Here is a 19,371-nt window from a genome sequence, read left to right as displayed (position 1 = left end):
TTTGCCCTTTGGCTTCGGTCACCTGGCATGGCTAGCCGGCCTAGGTTAGGTTACACTAATTTGTTACAGTATTACATCAGTAACGTTAGAGGTAGACAGTACCGGAATTCTATCACTTATCATTTAGACACAAGCTAGCAAGTTCTATTGTCACAACACATGCAAGTCACATCATTTCATGCACTGGCACAGTTGTTCACAACAGGAAAGTCCCTGAGCTGATCAGTCCCCTCCAAAAATCAATCCAAAATCCCAAATTTCGGCCTAAAAAATGCAGAATTGGCGCAACTTTTCTAAAGCGTGTGCGAATTAAGCCCAGTTCTAAAGATAGTTAAATTCATATAAAAATCAGATGTACACCAAGCCATGAAATGAGATCAATTATCCGTAGATTGATACGTAATATAGAATTCTACACATGAAAACTGTTGAAATCAGCCGATTTTTTCGTTTTCTTGTAAAAATCTTGCGCTTTAATAACTTTTCGCGTTTACGATTTTCCCATTATAGTAGCGAGCACCCTAGCGGCTGCTAGCAACCCTAGCGGCTTCGATTTGCCGATCATCGTAGGTAGAGAGCTGAGCCAGCGTGCGGCGTCCGCGGGCAGTCGTAAATCACACAACACCCATAGCGACTCCCGCGGCAGCAACCGCGAAGCTCTTCACGGGCTCCGATCGGGCCAGCCAATTTCACTGAAACAGGCATTGCAAGGTCCATTTCATGTACTGTTCTTGCCACATGAGCTGACAAATGAGCTCGATAAATTTTCCTTTCAAAAAATCAGAAAACACTTCAATTTTGAAAAAAAGTGAAGTTTCGATACTGCCATATTTTGCGCAATGTGGATTAAGTACAAAATACACCAAAGGTCACGACAAATAAGTGCAAAATTTCGACATAGCATGCCGAACAGATTGTCCTCCTCGGGCTACTCGCGGTAGGTAGCAGACGCAAACCCACGCACAGGATGGCAAAAGTAGTTCAGGTTTGTGATTCGAACATGTTGTTTGCAGTACGGCCATATTACTTTTGAAAAGAATGATATCAATGCACCCCTGTCATAACTGCTACAGCTAGCGAATGGGCTCAGAAACTGAGCACACTGCGTGTGTAGTAAACGATGTACATGCGCGAGAGCGCCATCTAGTGCTGAATGACGAACGCTACTAAAGAGTCGGGGTCGCCGGAAAAGCGCTAAAAATCAAGAAATAGAACCTCTATGCCATTCTCTTGCGAGATTTTTTGCCTATGGCAAGCTCAGAGTATGATACGCAAAAATGCAAAAGAAAAACAAATCTCCATATGTGCCGATTCAGTAACTAAATGTAAGTTGTACAGGGGTTGAATGCAAGTGCCAACTTGCCAGAATTCGGTCACCAACGGGTGCTGCAATGTCCCAGATGCAATTTCGCGCCAACATGGTATGGCGCTGTGCTTTTTTCAGCGGCCTTGAAGGTGCATTGACAATGAACGCGCATATCACATCACCTGACTGAATTCTGGTTGCGTTGACCGTATTCTGGGGGATTATCAAGATGATATATTTTGGGATTTTGTGAAATTAACATTAGACATTAACCTTTCATGGTTCTCTACTATGTGCAAGCGAAGCACAACATCAGACAGTTGGAGCCTCGCCATCAAAGTGGGGAATCACAAGGCAACTACAAAACTTATATCAATTTATACATTACTTATAGACATTTGTTTACTCACGTAAAGTGCATGCTTATATTACAGAAGGTACATAGGTCCACAGAGAGCCCTCACTGTAAGTCCATTAAACAAAAAAATGGCACTTTCTAGCGCAATTCCTGACCGTCGGGGTTCATCGTTGCAGAATTCAAAATAGCGCGTTGACCACTCATCAAATTATGCGTGCGCATGCGTGGCTGGAAGTGCAGCGATCTATTGCATGCGTGCGCTCTTTGGTAGCAGCACGGTTGACAGCGTGATCTTTAAAAGTGCATTCAGATCGCGTGAACTGCCGATTATCAGATGTACCATTCACACATGCTGCATAAATCTCCATTTTCGGGAAGTTGTGAAATGTGTAATGTCAATATCGATAACATATATGTGGTGTCATTAATGAAGATTACATTTAATGAGTTTGAGGTGACAAAAAATGATGTTCAGTATCAAAACTCAAAAGCGATCGCAATGCGATCGCTGAGCTCTCTTTGTGTTGTGGGTTGTGACGGTACAGCCCTGTCGCTATTTATACAGCGACTGGGCTGTGTATAGTTACTTATGAACATGTTTGAAAGGAGAACTTACAGAACATGAAACCTTTTCACCATGTCTGTACAGATCCCTGCCACCTCAGCAAGGATCATGGCAGTGGAGAGGCCCCTCAGTCAGCTAAATGCTGACCCCCTGTCACCCCTTCGCAGCAAGTCTGGCCTCAACGGAACATCTATTGTTTTGCATGAGTCCCTGGTGGCACCAGAGAAGAAGAAGACAGTTCCTAACCATTTGCTTGACACAAGTAAGTCCAACATATATGCTAATTCATAATGATCTCTAATGTTAGTGCTCCTATCATACAGGCACATTATATGTTCAGCCACAATCCATACGAATTTTGTATCTGTGTATTCAGTGTTCTTATACTATGCAAACTAAAGTTAAAGAAAAAAAATCTGCTGTATCAGTAACTTTGTGTACCTATCACCAATCAGATTGTCTTGGTTGTTTCTGTTTTCCAGTGATCAAAACTCATGTTTTTCTTACAATGTGGCATTGCCTTCCATTCAGAGATCTACCACAAGTTGTCCTTCAATGATGTGCTGCAGGTGGAGCCAGCCATCGTTCACTTTCCTGGTTTTGAACCAGGAAAGGTTCATCGACAAGTCCTGGTAAGATTCTTGAAGAGCTCTGTGAGATATACCAACGTTCTAAAAGCTTGCCAGTCCTCTTGAGCAGATCCTTACTTCCAGTGAGATTTGCTCGCTGGAACACAGTGCTGTTCAAGTAGCCACATGTAGAAGACTACCAATTTAGCTCTTGCATTTTGTAGACTGTGATCAAAGAATTTATTCAGATGTGATTTCAATTTTGCTATCACATGCCACAAAACATGCTATTTTAGTTGGATGTCATTTTAAATGCGTCATGATTTAAAACAAAGTATCTTTATCTTTAAGAAAGCCTTGCAATTTTTACATGCTGTTGAGCTGATGGTGCTCAAAATATCATGCCTTGGAAGATTCACATCGCCTGCTTTTCTTAGACTATGTCCATGAATGAATTTGTGCTCTTTATACCTACGACTTATTAACTTACTCAATACTGTATGAAGTGATGTAAATAAAGTTTCGCAGTAAACCCTTCACAGCTCTAGTTTTCTATACAAAAGTCACTACTAATTCCTTCTACCATTGATCTGATTGTACACCCTCCCTTTGCCATCTTAGAACATCATTAATGTGTCGTCAGAATGCCAACAAATGCACATCATCCCACCAGCGACTCACTACTTCAAGGCATGGTACAAGAAGCGGGACCGCCTGGTTCCTGGGCTCTCCATGGAAGTGACTGTGGAGTTCCGGCCAGATGAATGGCGGTACTTCTATGACTGCATACGTATACACTGTCAAGTAAGCAGAGTTTCTGTGCTACTCAATGGGTATCCTACTGTTTTACAGATACATGTGAACTTGGCAAGGGAAATTTGAACGCTATGTGGTTCTACTCATCTTATCTGCAGCTTATTTGACTTAAGATACAATGCTTGGTGATATAATTTGTCACTAAATGATTTTCCACTCACATTTGACAAGTAAGCTCTTATAAGAATTGTTCACAGTTCATGATTAATAATAGCTATCCGTCATAGCGCCCAGAAGTGTGTGTTGCACCCCTTCACTGTCATGTGGTTTCAGCATTCCATGATACTTGTTGAATCAAGGTGATGTGATGAAGCTGTTAAGAATGTAGGAGATTTGTTAGTTAAAACCAAAATTATACAAACTGATTTACAGTGTCTCTAAAGACAGCTATGCATTGAGATTCAAATGATGTAAATAAACAATTACTGAGTAAATATTAGCTGTAGCTGTGATAGAAATTAGAGAAAATATTTGTCTTCTGTTAGGGAAAGTGGAAATTATTGAGGTGGTTAAGATTATAGAGACATGTTTTTTCCATTCAACCAACATTGTAATAGCTTGTAAGTGAGACACATTGGCTTGAAGTGCATCAGTTAGGGTGTTGTTTTCAGTGATATCCTTTGTGAATGTGTCGCTGTCAGGAAGAACAATGCTTGTGAAGTAATTTTGTTTTAACTTGGTAGCCAACTATGCTTTGCTGCTGCATAGTAAGAATTGTGAAAGTCCAGTTTGTTTAGATTTGTTTTTTTGAATATTCCCATGTGAATCGGTCCCTTTTCCCTCACAGAGTACAGAGCATTTGGTGATTCCGGTCCATGCATATCCTGTCATGTCAACAGACTTCCCAGAAATTGTCAAGTTTCCAGCAACCCCTGTATCGCAGAGGTAGTTATTATCTCCATATTTCTTTCACTGCCAAGCCAACTTAATCCATGGAAACAAAAATCACACAAGTTACTGTAAGAAGCAGAACAACACAACACCGTAGTATGACTGTAACCTTGCAATATGCTATTGAGTTAAGTCTCAGAAAAGTTGCAGTTGGCTGTGTTGTGTAAAAGCTTTAACATTACCTTGTTGCTTTGAAATTTGTAGGTGGTATACTCATACATCACAATCTTAGATTTAAGGATTGGGTTCTTTTTTTTTTTAGCAAAATAGAAGTTTCTTTGTTAACTGCATAGCTTAACCCTGTATTAACTGGGGGTGGGGGTCAAATTCACCCCCTTCAACATTTTGCCCCAAGATTCTGCAACGTGCAAAGATTATGCCGCGTCGTTTCATGACTTTTTTGCTTGAAGTCTCCCGCATATTTTGAGACCAAATTTGCGACGTCCGGTTACACAGTTCTGAAGTTACGTAACGTTTTGCATATATGCATGTCAACCTGAAAACAGCTCAAATTTATGTTATCGTATGTAAATCCAATGCAAATTGTATTTTTTTGTTAAATTGATATAAATTCGATTATTTCAACTTCTAATCATAGAAATATCTCAATTCTAATGTAGAAAAGCTTGAAAAAGGCGTGAAAAAGAATAAAATACATAAGAAATAAACAAAACAATAAAAAACAAAAGAAATTGATCATTTGATTGCGCTATTTTTTTACAAGAAAATTGTTTGAAGTGTCTTGAGGAATTCTGACACAAAACTTTAGCAAATCTTCAGCCGTTTTTAATGGAGTTACAGGTGGAACTATGATTTTATGCATAAATTTGCATAATCAATTTACTAAAAATAGAAAGTCAATATTTTTCTATTGTCTGACCATGTAATCTTGTAGATGACATCCGGCCCTATGTTCAGGCAAAATTTTGCGGCGATTGCGCGATCGGCGGCCAAGATCTAAAGGGGGGTCAAATTGACCTCCCCCCAGTAAAAACTTGGTCTAAAATAGTCCAGCTGAAATAGGGTTAAAGTTCTCAAATCAAAATAATTCAAGACATTCAGTTTATACAAATATGGCAGTAAGTCCTAAGTTTGTGCAAGGAGGTTCGAGAGATGGAGTTACAACTGACTATAATTATTCAATCAGCTGTCTGTTTTCTATGGATGGACAAAAGAATTCCACAGGTGCATTTGTGCCTTTGATGTTCGATGCTTGAAGCCGCCATCTTTCTGACCAATCTGAAGATTCATTTTTAACGCTAACATAATATCGGGTAAATGCTGCTCGTTTATATATCAAATGCAATGAAATTTCACCTAATGATAAAGCATATAAAAGCAAAAGTCAATTCCGTTCGAAAATATGTGCAAAAGTGTAAATCTGAGCTGTATTTTTTGAAAGTGTTTGAAATTTTACTCTCATGGAAAGTCGGTTTTATCACTTTTCTCCTTATTTCCCCAAAATGAAACTAATATGGTATCATCTTCAAGTATAGTTCTTCATAAATTAATATGTCAGATTAGCGTACAATCACGCACATTGGAGTAATTTTGATATCTATTTCAGCAATATTTGAGCAATTTCTATTCGCACACCCCCGTGCCTTTACCATTGTCTACCGCCCATCGTTTGTAAATAGGGATAGCGAAAAGCAATTACCATCACAAAGACATATCTTCCTCAGAAAGTGGCTGTGATTATGCAATGAGACACAAGTCAATTGTCTTCGCATCTGAGCAGCAGATCCAGTTTGACACATACTTCAAATATTTTTTGGTGGCGGCTTCGAGCATGGGATCAAAGCGAATAAGATTGTTGTGACTCCATTTCTTTAACCTCCTTATTGGTTTTTGTCAACCTTCTCAATATGGTCATACTTTCTCACTTATGACGATTCTCTTCACAGGCAAACCAAAGTGATCCCACTCAAGTGCAATATTCCAGTGGACTTTGAGTTTCAGCTCAAATTCGTGCAGCCTCACCCGGCAATATCCATAACACCCACTACGGGAGTTGTGCCCGGCAACGGCCAGGTGGACCTGACAGCAACATACGCCCCGTCTGACTTCAGCACTGCCGTCGTGAAGATGCAACTGATCATTTCCCAGTTTAACACCAAGCCTCTCGACTGCACACTCATTGGCTACTCCAGTCCAGGACTGGCAGTGTAAGGGCACTCTCCTGTTTTTTTTTGTTTTTTTTTTCTTCATGATAGAGGGTTTGATAACCTGTTACAATAGATTCGACAATCGGTACTTCACAAAATATCTTGTTACCTATGAAGGTGTTTTATGAACCTTGATGTTTAAATCTACGTACTGCCATGCCTACATTAGGTCACCTACACCTATTTCCACTGAAGTTTTGAGGTAATTTTCCTTGTTTTACATGAAATGCTCTCACCAACAAATTACAATCCACATCAAGAAACACTAATTTTTGACAAAAGTTTTCTTATTACAAGTGATTTTATACCCATATTCTGCTTGTAATGCCAGCATTTCAAGGAGATAAGATTACTGCTTTATGAAGGCCACATTTTGTTTTGTAATAACAGACCGTATCCAAACTAAGGAATTGGCATCCCCCAAAATATGGAGAACTTCACTCTTTTGGTGTTTCCTTGAACAATTGCATATAGCCTACCATATGTCTATATTCAATTGATTTTTATTTTTTTATGTGTCTGGACCATTTACGTAGATAGAGCCATATTAGTTGTTGCTGCAGAACAAATTGATATCATTCGGTCTTTCTGCACTAAACAGTCCGCAGAAGTCAAAGACAAATCAGAGTGATGTTGGAACAGAAGGCCCCTTGTCTCCAGCTAACACTGCCATGAATGCCAGCCAGCTGGACCCCCACTCCATCTCCCCCATCTCCATGGCCAGGAGGAAACGGCAGTACAAGGGGACGGTCAAGAAGGTGACCATCAAGGAGAAGACGAAGCCAGCCAACGAGGGGGTGGAAAAGGAAGGGGTTCGCTTCCCGCAAAATCTTGACGTCCAGCACTCGGTCAATGCCGTTCTGATCCAGACGCCCGGCAAGCTGACAGTGAAAGAGTTGCGTGAGGGTAAGTTTGCGCCATAGACCCTGTGACAAGTCTTGCATTGGTAAATTTGATGCATACTGTAACTTGGCACTATCAAGTATCATTTCCCATTTGCTTATACCAGAGTAAGTGACTTAAAGTATAGTGACACTTGTTTGTGTTCAGTTTACATTGATTTAATGCAAATACCGTCTCATGTCAATGGTTATTTTTCTGTTTGTTTACAGCCGTTATGTCCAAATCTGGATCTGCACAAGCTTTGAACCCAAGACAACTAAAGGTAATTTTTTTTTTCCCTCAAGATTTCCCAAGTATCTGGTTTGACGTAAAAAAAAAGAAAGTGCACAATCTGATTTTCAGTTTGGCATGATGGCACCAGTGTGGACTAGCTGTACACACGAGATTGTTGTTGTTGTTTTCTTTTTCTATTTGTGAGAAAATAAGCAAATATTTTACATTCTTCTATTCATATGTAACAAGCATAGAGAGCTGTGAGACCCCCACACATGTGAGCCTGTCTTGAATATCTGTTTGAGTCTGAAATGCATGTAGAAAGGGGGGGAAAAAAATCAAGATTTTCTCCCAACATCAAGTAACAGAGTAACAGCAATTTTATGTAGCTGTTGTCACAGTAAAGTAAACATAATGATAAATGTTTGATTTTCAGTTGGCACTATGTCATCAACTTACACTGCAGTGACTGATATCCAAAATAAAGAGAAAAAGAGAATATACATGATCATTGTTTGTAGTAGGTAAGCAACAAACAGAGAAGTTCCAAAATGCTACTTGCTAACTCACATCTTTCTGTCTTATCCATCACTAGGAAGCCATTTTTGATCGTGAAGTGAGAGAAGATGTTCTTGCAGAGAGGAAAAACCAGCTGAGATGGTAAGTCCATGGTAGCGTGGAGGAGTAGGTTGAGCACATTATGCCATCATGTGGCCATATGATTGAAAGACAACACAAAACCATGAATGTGGTAGCTCTGTGATGCAAAGAGGTAGAGGTAGCACTGTAGAGTCAATCCTGCAAAGCCACATAAATATCTTGTTTTGTAAGCGTGATATGTACATGTCTCAACTCGGTGAACATTTCATTTTTGAAGTGACTGCAGATTTTTCATATCTAATCAGATAAATGAAGTCACTCTCAACACCCAGAAAGTAATAACTTCTCCCCCATATTTGAGATGTGTATATTTCATACATGTACTCTTGAGATTAGAGCACCATTTCCATAAGCTATAAAACCAGAAACATATGCTGCGTGAAACGTCTGCAAATTGGAGCCACAGCCTTTTTAGCATTGTGAAACTTTGGACAATTGCCACTCACTGGCATTCAATGCATTATGTAAACAGACACTTTTGCATCCATTTCACTTTCTCAAATCTTGGCTCCACGCGAAATTCATGAAAGTTTCGTGCACGCAAACATTTATCGTTTTATAATAATTTTGTGCCAGGAATGTGAGAGTCCAGTGATGCTATTGGCAAATTGATTTCACACAGAAGAGGGTTTCCCATACAGCGATATCATATTTACTCGTATGGAAGAGATGCTAATAGTCATCATTCAATTAAGAAATAGAGTCATAAATGGCTTCTGCGTAAAATGCTAAGTGGAGTCCGTACACACATTTGACTGTGCTTGTGACATGTCTGTGTCATTGCTTTTATTCCCATCTAGGCAAGTTCATCTTGGCAGAGACCAGATGACACCGGACGAGAGACTGGAGATCACAGAAGCTAGGAAGGAGGCTGTCAAGGACTATCATGTGAGGAGAAAATTTCACTTTGATGAAATACTAGTTTATATGATGATTGTGGTATACTCCAACACACTCCTGCAGTTTGTTTGTGTAGTTGCACCCAAACAACTTCCTTAAAAGAAAAGAGTGAGGGACTGTGATTGCTAAGGATTGATGACAGGTAAAATGATGTGAGATGTTGAAGCTTTTGGGTTGTGTTCAGTGCAGATTTTGAATTTTGGAGTTATATTAGCCCTGACCATATATTATGTTGAGCTTTTTCTTTTTCGTTCATCATTCACGAGGTTAGATCAAGTACATCAAAGACAAGAGGACTGAAGAAGACGTTTACTATGTCGTGTGTGTGTCTGTGTGTCTGCCAGTGTGTTATGTGCGAGTATTAGGGCCAGGGATCGAGGGAGGGACAGCTTGGAAGAATGTAGTAAAATGTTCATCAAAGTGCAATCAGAAAAAGAATGCATTTTATAAGTTGTAAAGTATTAAAAAGTATAACTGTCTTATATACATCCCATGCCCATTGCAGTTCAAGCGAGGAGACCCTCTGGCCGAGATGGAGTTCAGCCGGGGCTGCACAACATGCAGCCAGCGACGCACCTATCGGCGGGCGGAAGAGGTCCCGGCCCAGACGGCCCAGTTTGATGCCTATAGAAATGACCCCTGGGCCCTGAAACACCGGGCCATCGGCCGCTTCCAGCAGGCCGTTCTCAAGGTCATCCTGAGGCAGCGAGCAGATGACAAGTGGTCACTGCTGAGGAAGCTCGTCGATGACTACCGGTCAGGGAATGCGGGCAAAGTGGACATAGGTGAGAAGCTTGCCCAGTTGGGTTTGTGGGGATACTTTCAAACTTTTTTCCCTCAGCAGTGGGTAGCTGTGCTATGTACAGTGTGGTATTGTGTTTTGAAAAGACTATACATCAGTATAGGCATGCATAGTTAAGAATGCATGGAGAATGAGGATTATGCTTGTAGAAAGCAACATAATTAGTAATCTTGACTCTTCTGAATTACAACTACTTCAATTTTATGCCCATTTCCCAAGATTAGCTATGATCTTCAGCCTTGACCTCTCGTTTTCTGTTCAGTGGAGCAATTATGTGATATATGTGAGGTTATTGTGATTGTCCAGGCAGAAGCAAGTCAGCTGCCAGCTGTTTTGTCAATTGCTGATCTATTCACTATCAAAGCACTAGGTACCATATCAAGTCTTTGAAGAACCATGACACAGGATTATTTGTCGGATTACTAAGCCCCAGACACCGGAAGTATTACAAATTGTTAAGAAACACCACTCTCTATCGAGAAGAAATAAGGGCATACAACTTATAATCTCAGGAGTTTCTTCAAAGGTGAATTGATGTCATTTTTTATTTGGACATTTTGGCAGGTGCAGAATTGCATATCGACTTGAAATGTAATTATTTCTCCCCATCTCTGGGTTTTTGAATATTAGATTAGAATCATATCATCTAGCGCATTATAAATGTATATTACCATTATTGTTTGTGTATTAGTACTCATGCAATAATTTCTGCAAAATGTTAAGATATAGAAATAAATTGTCGAAGTAAAGATTTTGTGGTTTATCATTGACTTTGAAAAAGTGCAGTGCTGGTTAGTACAGCTGTTGTGAATTATGTTTTGTTTGATATATTTTCTTTCAGTGACCTTCGGTGGAGATGGTGAAGCCAAGTATGACTACCTTCCTCTGCACATCAGCCCAGAAAGTGTCCTAACCTATGGCTTCCCCTCTTACATAGCACCAGACTACAAGGATGATATGGTACGGCAATGTCTTTTAACTTCACGTCATCTAACACTTATTAAATCGAACAACAGAAGAGTGAGTGATGATGCATTTAGGCTGTATGGAGAGTGTTTGTACAAGATCTGCATAAAATGTTGTTTTGTTTTTGCTCAATAGTAGCTCTGCTGGTTCAGAAAAAAAAACAACAACAAAAAGTGCAAAGGATTGATCAGGAACTTTGTTTGGTACTTGTGTGTATTTTTGTATATTAAGCTTGTGTGTTATTCTTACAGAAAGAGATCTGTACATTACCATTTAATCCTTATTATCATTCCTTATCATTTTCAGCTGCATGAAAAAATGTGAGATCATCTTTGCTGTGGGATAGACTGTTGTTTTCTATTTTGGCACTTTTTGAGACAAATCACTGTGGATGACTGTGGTGACAACTGTAGCATTGGTGATAGACTACTTAGTGTATGCATGTACAGAAAAGCTTGCAAATGGAATCATTTGCAGTAAATGTGTCGTTCATGGATACCCACCCAACAGTTAGTTTGATAAGACTAATGTAAAATACATGAAGATTGGCAATAAAATAATAATGGTGCAGTCAATGCACTGATTAAGGGAAAAACATTCACTGATATATCTTTATCTCTATCTGCTCCATCCTCCCCCTATCCCTCCAGGCACCGGATGCCCTGGGCATTGTGCCTTCCAAGCCAACAGACATCGTAGTGAAGAGAAAGGTGCCTTATCTGGGCCTGAAGGTCCCCCAGCAGTATCACCTGATGGGCTACAGGCCCCACAATGTCCTGGATGCTGCAGTGGGCTACGTGGCCCCAAAGTTGGTGCGCACTCTCAGAACAGGGGCTGAGGTGAGTCTAGTTGACATTTACTATTAAACCCCCTTGCTCAGGATCAGCCCTTTTTATCACCCTCTTTACTTTGTATTGCAGGTTTTTGAGAGGCTGCTCTTTCCAATCTCTAGCTCTCAAACAGAGCACACTGCAAGTACTTTTTCTATCATGGATGGCTGTTTTGAAAATAGCATTGTTCAAACTTTGATGAGTGTATACCTTTTGAAAGGTATATTGCTGCTGTTTTTTGTTTGTTTGATACTGCTTATTGCATAGAGATTAAACAATGTTTCTAGAATTTTGAATTATTTTCTGCAGCTGTCATTAGTTTTGTTTGTTCATTTGTTTGTTTGTTTGTTTTTCTGGGACAATATACTAGTAGCCTGTACTTCTATCCTCCATATGAATAATGCAGAGATACCAAGTGTTACTTTTTCACAGTATTTTGTAACCCCTCCCCCCCCCCCCCCCCCCCGATACTGCAGATTTTATTGAAAATACTGTTTTTCCCTAATTCTATTACTGCCCATGCATATTGCAAGAAGGGCAAGAATGCTGTTTCCACCAAAAATACTCCTTTCAACCCTCAGAATACTGCAATGCTGTTTGCAAAGTTGGAGTCCCTGATAATGATGAAGATAGAAACGGGGAAGGAACAAATAATGTGATATTTATTCAAAACACGTATTCTAACATTTCATGTTGGGCACTGCCTCCACAGCTTCTATCTTTACCAAGTGAGACTTAGATGATTAATCAAAGAGATCCCCTTCATCTGTTGTCAGGACGAACTGATCACCATGCCAGTGCCAGAGGCAGCGTGGCCGGACAAAGACCAGCCTGGCGTGGACCGCCTGGAAGGCATCCACAGGGAGGATGGAGATGATGATGGAGAGGTCCGGGATGAGGAAGACGAGGAGGAGGTCATTGAGCTGGTGTCTGGTGAAGACAGGAAGGCTGTGCCCCTCGTTCCACCAGCAGCCCTCTTCAAGTCCGTCGACTACCCGTCTCTGCACATATTTGTGAGTCCAGTTCCTTCATTCATAGTTTATCCAACCCCATGCCCATTTACTGCAGAATTGATTGTTCATCTGTACCCACTGTGTTGCACTCCAGCTGACATGTGATACATGAAGTTGTCACTCCTTGATTGAATTTGATAGCCTTTATGATGTTTTACATTAAGAACAAATGAACAGTTTCAACCAAGCTCCGTATGCTAGAATGATCAAGTCATTGGTTGTGCATGTCAACAGACGGACAAAACAAACATGGTAACCAAGTTGGGAAGTGAAGAAGAACCCCTCATGTGATTTTATTCAGACATGTTATATTTCTTCTGATGGGGGATCATGAGTTAAAGGCATTCTTTGGTTGTACAATAAATTCGGAGGACATGTTTCTTATGATGTACTTTTATGACACAAAATGTATATGACACCTCATGTGAAAATCACAAATTCACCAGTATTCTTTTAACAGACAAAATATCCCTGTGATTATTTTAGAATGCTTTGGAGCAGTTGTATTCAGAAGCAGGGTATTTGTGTCATGAATAGCAGGGTTTGACATTAGTGGTGACCTGTTGGCATGGGGCCACTAAAAATTGATGTTGGGCCACCAAATTTCCAAACAGGCTGTCTTTTGGTGGCCAAATTGGGTAGCCAAAATTATAAATGAATTTTTGGATCTCCTTTTATTTCAGGCAACTACATTTCTTTTCCGGGCCACTGAAATCTCAGAATGAGAGATTTTTGTGACCTGAACAGGCCACCAGAGAGAGAGAGAGAAAAAAAAAAAGTTAATTTTGAGCCCTATATATAGTGTAGCCATGTGGAAGTGTAAAATTGTGTGGATGGCCTCAGATGCTTATGCATAAATGGTAGATGGAATCCATCTCTTGATGTATGACATGGTGTTGAGTTGCTTTATGGATCTTTCTCATGCCTCATATGCCTTACCTGCTATCTCCTTGCTCTGTAGAATCCTGCACCTGGCCTCCAGGTCTTCCTTCCACCCCTCCCATACTCGGAGGTGGACCCTGACTTTCACCTGTGCCCCCTACCGAGGTACACCCACTCAGACCCCAGGAACAAGCACGGCGCCACCCTCAAGAAGTACCTGGACCGCGAGGTGAGTTCAAGCGTCCTCATGTAGTCCACATGCCATTTACAATATTCCTAACCCTGGAATCTCTGGTCTACTATAACAGCAAAAAGAAGGAAGTCTTCATTCAACATTTGACTTTTACTCTGATGAAATAAGTAAGGTCCAGCAAATAGATATATGGCGTATACTGTACAGGTTGCTGCAGCTTGATGACAGTACACATTGATATTGGGAGTTCATCTTCTTAGACCAAGGACTGTTGTGAATGTTGACTTTTGTCATTAAAAATGAGATACCACAGAATGTTGTGACCTTAGTAGGAGCAAAGCTATCTGTTGGAGATGATAAGTCTCTGAGTTATATGTGAGTATTTACTGCCTTTTTTCATTAGCTTCCAACCCGCTTAGTTAAAATTTTATGATCCTCCATAACAATCAGCATTCACCCAATGGTAGCCCACACACAGCAGGAGGAGATTCAAGTGTGATCAATTTGATTTTCTTTTCAGGACGTGATCAAGGGTGTGATGGCGTGGAAGAAGTTTCCCTCACAAGGCTTGGTGTCCCTGGCCAACACTCCGACTCTCACCAATGTCTGGGTCCCCCGATGGTGAGTCTGAGCTTCTCTATCTCTCTGAACTGAGCATTTCTTATGTGTGAAATACATAGTCTTGATGGGGAAGAATTTATATTACTTGTATGGGGACCTTGTTACCTGTACAGCAGTACCTTGATCGCAAAAGCTGCTTCCGCATGCTATGCCTCCCTAGTTTGTTCTCTGATAACTTGTTTATCAGCTACTTCCATTTATATGTACTCATTTTGGAGGCAGAATTATGATTTCTTGTATGCATATAATTTGAACTTGTGCATAATACCCAAGCTATATTGTAGCTGCTGTCAAGTTATGTTTGTGCAAGATATCAACCAGATAGAGTTTAGTTTTAAGCATTGGTAAGATAGATAATGATGTGTAGGTAAATTTAACAAGTGCTCTAGCTTATCAAGTGCTCTGATTAATATCTGAGCACTTGTCCTGACTTTGGAACTCTTTTTGTAAATTGGACCTCATCTCTACGAAATATAAAAGAGAAGAGAGAATAATATTCAAAATGCAAAGGCCTGTTGATCATAGAATTAAAGTTTCATGAGGTATGATCCTGGAGTTTGACTGTAATTCACTACGTTTTCTGTCATCCAAATTCAGGACTGACACATTTGGCACTGACCTGCTACCAGACACTGTTCCACCACTCTTGGATGGTCTCCCTGAAGCCGACAGGGAGAATATCGTCCTCTCTGATGACTCGTGAGTATGACGTCTACTTCACCACTCGTTAGGCAAAGATAAACCGTTATAAGTGAAGTGTATTGGTAGATAGTATAAATATATTCTTTCTTATATTCAGTTAGATCTCTTTCATATGTTAGAATGTATAGAAATCACTCCTGTACCTTATTCTATTCTTTTAGTACACTCGAAAGTCTGTCAGATCTCTTCCAGAAATTTTGCATGTGTAGAAAATTCTCCTCTACCCTAATATCTTTTCTGTGTACAGTCAAAGAAATTATGTGTTATGTCATACTGAAGATGCTCACTGCTTTGCAAGTTTGTAGCGTGGTCAAGTTTGGTAAATCACCTATTCTAATCATAGTATTTAGTGGTGGTTGGAGTGAAGACAAAGCAGAGCAGTGCATGATCAAGATATTTTTTAGATGAAAGTATCAATTTTTCTTCCACAATTAACTTCGATATTCCATGAAGCTGTCAGACATGGTCCATCTGGACATTTCTGATAGCCTCAGGAAATATTATTGATAAATTACGTAAAAGAGTGGTAGAGGGAGGATCTTAAATGCCAATGCCATGTCGTCTGTATCACCACGTAGATTTGTACACTGTATGCACAGCATTAACACCGATTCAGACTCTAGCTCTGCACATGTTCTATACATCCCAGGCAAGCTGTTTGTTTTTCATTCCAGCTGTACTGGAATTAATGGCATATGCCAGACCATGAATATACACTTCTGGTGAAGCTACAGTTTTGTGGTGAACGGTGAGATGATTTTTGTTGTTGTTGACATTTCTAGGGATGGTGAGGAACCAGAGACCAAAGAAGTGATTCCAGAAGTAACCTTGACCCCCAGCATGGTGAATGCAGAATTCCCCTTGATCAATGCACCACAGACACCAGAGGTGCAACAAACACCTGATAGGTGAGTCTGCAAGATTTACTTAGTGCACCAAGTTGTCTTCTATAGTACTTCTTGTCATATGGCACAGTGTGCCTGGTTGATACTCTTAGGTTAGCTGACTATTGCTAGTCACCTGGGGCGTACCTCAAGTGATGAATGATTTAGTGTGACACATCTGTAGCTTGATTGTTTTATGCTTTGTGTAGGTAGTGTACGATGGAAGCTTCATTGGTTGAATGCCAACTGAAAAAAAAAATACCAAGGAGTATCGGTCACATTTACATGTGACACACAGTGTGTACACTAGAAAAACAAGAAGGTTTTGATGTTACTGTACAGCAGTTTATGTCAGTTATGAATGTCCAACGATATGTACACAAATGCAAGTACCTGTGCCTTGATGAACTCAGCCTTTGTGAATGGAGAATCACATTCAAATTGAAATGGAAAACTCAAGAGCTAGTCTTGATTCTTACATGGATCTTAGTTGATCGAAAGTTGAGTTATGTTCTAGTTTTTGACTTGCTTTTATCAACCACAACTTCACTAGCAAAAGAGTCTCAGTATTGGAAAAAGAAGTGCTGAAAGCAAATATGTTTGTATTCTGAAGGTAAGGATGACTGATTTCTCTGTTGTCATTGCAGTGAAGAGTTTCCATTCGGTACCAAGCTGCCCACACACAACAACCCTGTCTCGAGCAATGGACCAGTCCCAAGGTGAGTTACTATATTTCTTTTTCTGTGGCAGTCATTCTTTCTTCGTTCTGAAGATGATAAAAAAGTGTGATGTAATTAGTGGTACAGTCAACCTAAGTCGACAGTCTTTTCAAGTCCTCCCTTTCATATTCTATTGATTTTAATCCATCATAAGTAAAATTTTCTCTATGTCAAAGCTATTTCTTCGATCAGTCCAAATAGATTTGACTTAAGCAAGGTTGACTATAGTCATTAAAATTTTCTCTCCTTTATCTAAATGAGGCAGGATGTAACAGAATGTGGTATGATAGGATGCTCTAGCCTTTCGATAACTAAGTGAACATTACAAAGCATATCGCAGTCAACATTGTGCTGTTTTTTTTTAGTCATCGGTACACGTACTGCACATAGCATGGTACACGTACTGCACATAGCATGTAACATGAGGAAAAAAACACAGCATCATGCCATGTGTACATGCTATGAAAATGTGCTGCATGTGTGTCATCTGCAAAGTCCTTTCAAAATCCGAGTACATGCCTTTTCATCCTGTATTTCAGTATATTCATATTTATATGTACTTTTAGTGTGTATCCTGCTCAGATGCTAACATGCTTTAGATTTGTTGGCTTTATGAATGGCTATCCAGTTGCTTTGGAGTCTGTTGTTTTTGTCCGTTATGGAGTCAATGAATACATCTTTTTAGTTGTTGCAATGCCTCTTCTACGTGAAAAACACTGTACGAAAATAAAATTTCCTTTACGATAATCACCTTTAGTATCGTTTGAATCGATGAATTGAATCCAAATCAAACTTAATTTTGTTTGTTTGTCTGTATGGCAGAGAGAAGAGGGAAAGTGAGCTTGAAGTCTTCCTCAAGAAGCGATACAACCGGCTGGGAGAGAAGATCCAGGAACGCGTCTCCCACGTGAACACACTCACCAACGACCCTGACCTCATTCTGCACTGACTGCATCCCTCGACTCCATCACCCTCTCTTTCATCTGTCTAATGAGGGCGCACTCCTCTCTAAAGTAACATTGCATCAGCTGAGGCTGAGGTAGCTTTTCAAGCAATCTTTCTGCGTCGCGGGACTGGTCACTGTGGACGGCAAGCTGTGCCGTGATCTATCTGCCCCCTGGGAGAGTGTTTGCAAGTCCCAGTGCTGACGAATATGTACACCTGACTGGTTTCCGCACCATTACAATGACCAATGTGGAAGAAACAAGTCAAATATGTGAAGACATACACTGATACATATGATGTGCAGATTTATTGCAATGACTTCCTCTTTGAGTTTTCATGAAAGTGACATATGCTCCATCTTTATCATGGTCATTGAATATTACTTAATAGCATTTGGTGCATCATTAGGCTCATTAGACTTTTGCTACAAAAATCTTGATCTCACGTTTTTATTTCATTCATTCAGGATACAGATTCTTTGAGAGCAAAGAATAAAGATTATTTTCCAAATTTTATTTGGCAGAAAGTTCAATAAAACACCAGTGTTTCTCCCATTCCAAATATCAATGTAGTCTTTTCTTTTACATGTACCAGGTATCTATATGATCTGATAGTTCTCAGATGAACGATGAAATGTGCATGAATGATTTTCTTATCTTGTTGAAACATATAGGCCTTGTAAAGTGTACTGTCTATTGTCAGCCACGCTGTACTTTGATGGGGCTGTGTACTAATGGCTGTGTGTATGTAACGGTACTGGTGTTTCAGTTAAAAGAAGGGGGAAAAATACTGGCCTTTCATACATTTCAGCTGAATGAAACATTCCGTCCATTTTTCGACATCATGATACAGGTTAGAGACATTTTTCAAATGGAAGTTTTTGTACTTGAAATTTTACTAGCATTTTTTCTTTCTTTGAATGTTTTCTGGTGTATATTGTACATAATGTATGAAATGTGAATATGTATTATTTATAAAGAACTATTAACATTATCTTATAGGCTCCTGTCAAGTTTTTAGACATTTGCTGTTCGATGTTGAAAAGAATTCCAATCAGTTTGCACCATGCCTCCATTTCTTTGCGACTCAGAGATATGTGTCATTTCAGTCCTAACTTTGATGATCGGTTCTCTTCACTTATAGCTAAATGAGTGATCATTTAAGTGTACATGTGACATTGACATGGAAAAATATTTGAGGAAAATGGAAGATTTGTGAATGGAATTAACCAAGGTACCTTATATGTAGTCTATGCATCATTCAAATTTTGACAGGAGGACAACCAAAAGACATCCACTAAAGAACATGTGCTACCATCAGCATAATTATACAGGACCGTATGCCTGTTTCTGCCTTGTTTCTGTCCATGGGCTTAAGTTTAATGTGGGATTTGATTCATACTACCTTTGTGAATTTTGACCAGTTTTCATTTCACCCTGTTTGTATTCATTGTATAGCATCATTT

At 39.8% G+C, this 19,371-nt stretch overlaps 1 protein-coding gene across 1 annotated transcript; it reads left to right on the top strand.

The window, feature by feature from the left end:
- The first annotated feature begins 2,337 nt into the window (after positions 1 to 2,337).
- Positions 2,338 to 17,910, top strand: LOC139720160 (cilia- and flagella-associated protein 221-like). Its single transcript, XM_071631526.1, has 19 exons — positions 2,338 to 2,491; positions 2,761 to 2,861; positions 3,420 to 3,602; positions 4,402 to 4,499; positions 6,413 to 6,673; positions 7,275 to 7,579; positions 7,786 to 7,838; positions 8,385 to 8,449; positions 9,250 to 9,337; positions 9,855 to 10,134; positions 10,993 to 11,111; positions 11,768 to 11,956; positions 12,724 to 12,960; positions 13,922 to 14,071; positions 14,556 to 14,656; positions 15,254 to 15,355; positions 16,141 to 16,266; positions 16,890 to 16,961; positions 17,784 to 17,910. Exons 1-19 carry the CDS (start codon positions 2,338 to 2,340, stop codon positions 17,908 to 17,910), a joined length of 2,811 nt encoding a protein of 936 aa, XP_071487627.1.
- Positions 17,911 to 19,371: the final 1,461 nt, after the last annotated feature.

This window comes from Diadema antillarum, unplaced genomic scaffold (genome assembly GCF_040938485.1).
Source record: "Diadema antillarum isolate AM-2024a unplaced genomic scaffold, OU_Dant_1.0 scf00000123, whole genome shotgun sequence".
NCBI lineage: Eukaryota > Metazoa > Echinodermata > Echinoidea > Diadematoida > Diadematidae > Diadema > Diadema antillarum.
This window is presented reverse-complemented; position numbering and strand designations above follow the sequence as displayed.

Bases quoted from the DNA above. Each gene is read 5' to 3' on its own strand.
- LOC139720160 (XM_071631526.1), top strand. From the start codon at position 2,338: ATGGCAGTGGAGAGGCCCCTCAGTCAGCTAAATGCTGACCCCCTGTCA. The intron at 3,603-4,401 runs GTAAGCAGAGTT...TTTCCCTCACAG, and splicing joins GCATACGTATACACTGTCAA to AGTACAGAGCATTTGGTGAT. The intron at 11,112-11,767 runs GTACGGCAATGT...CTATCCCTCCAG, and splicing joins CAGACTACAAGGATGATATG to GCACCGGATGCCCTGGGCAT.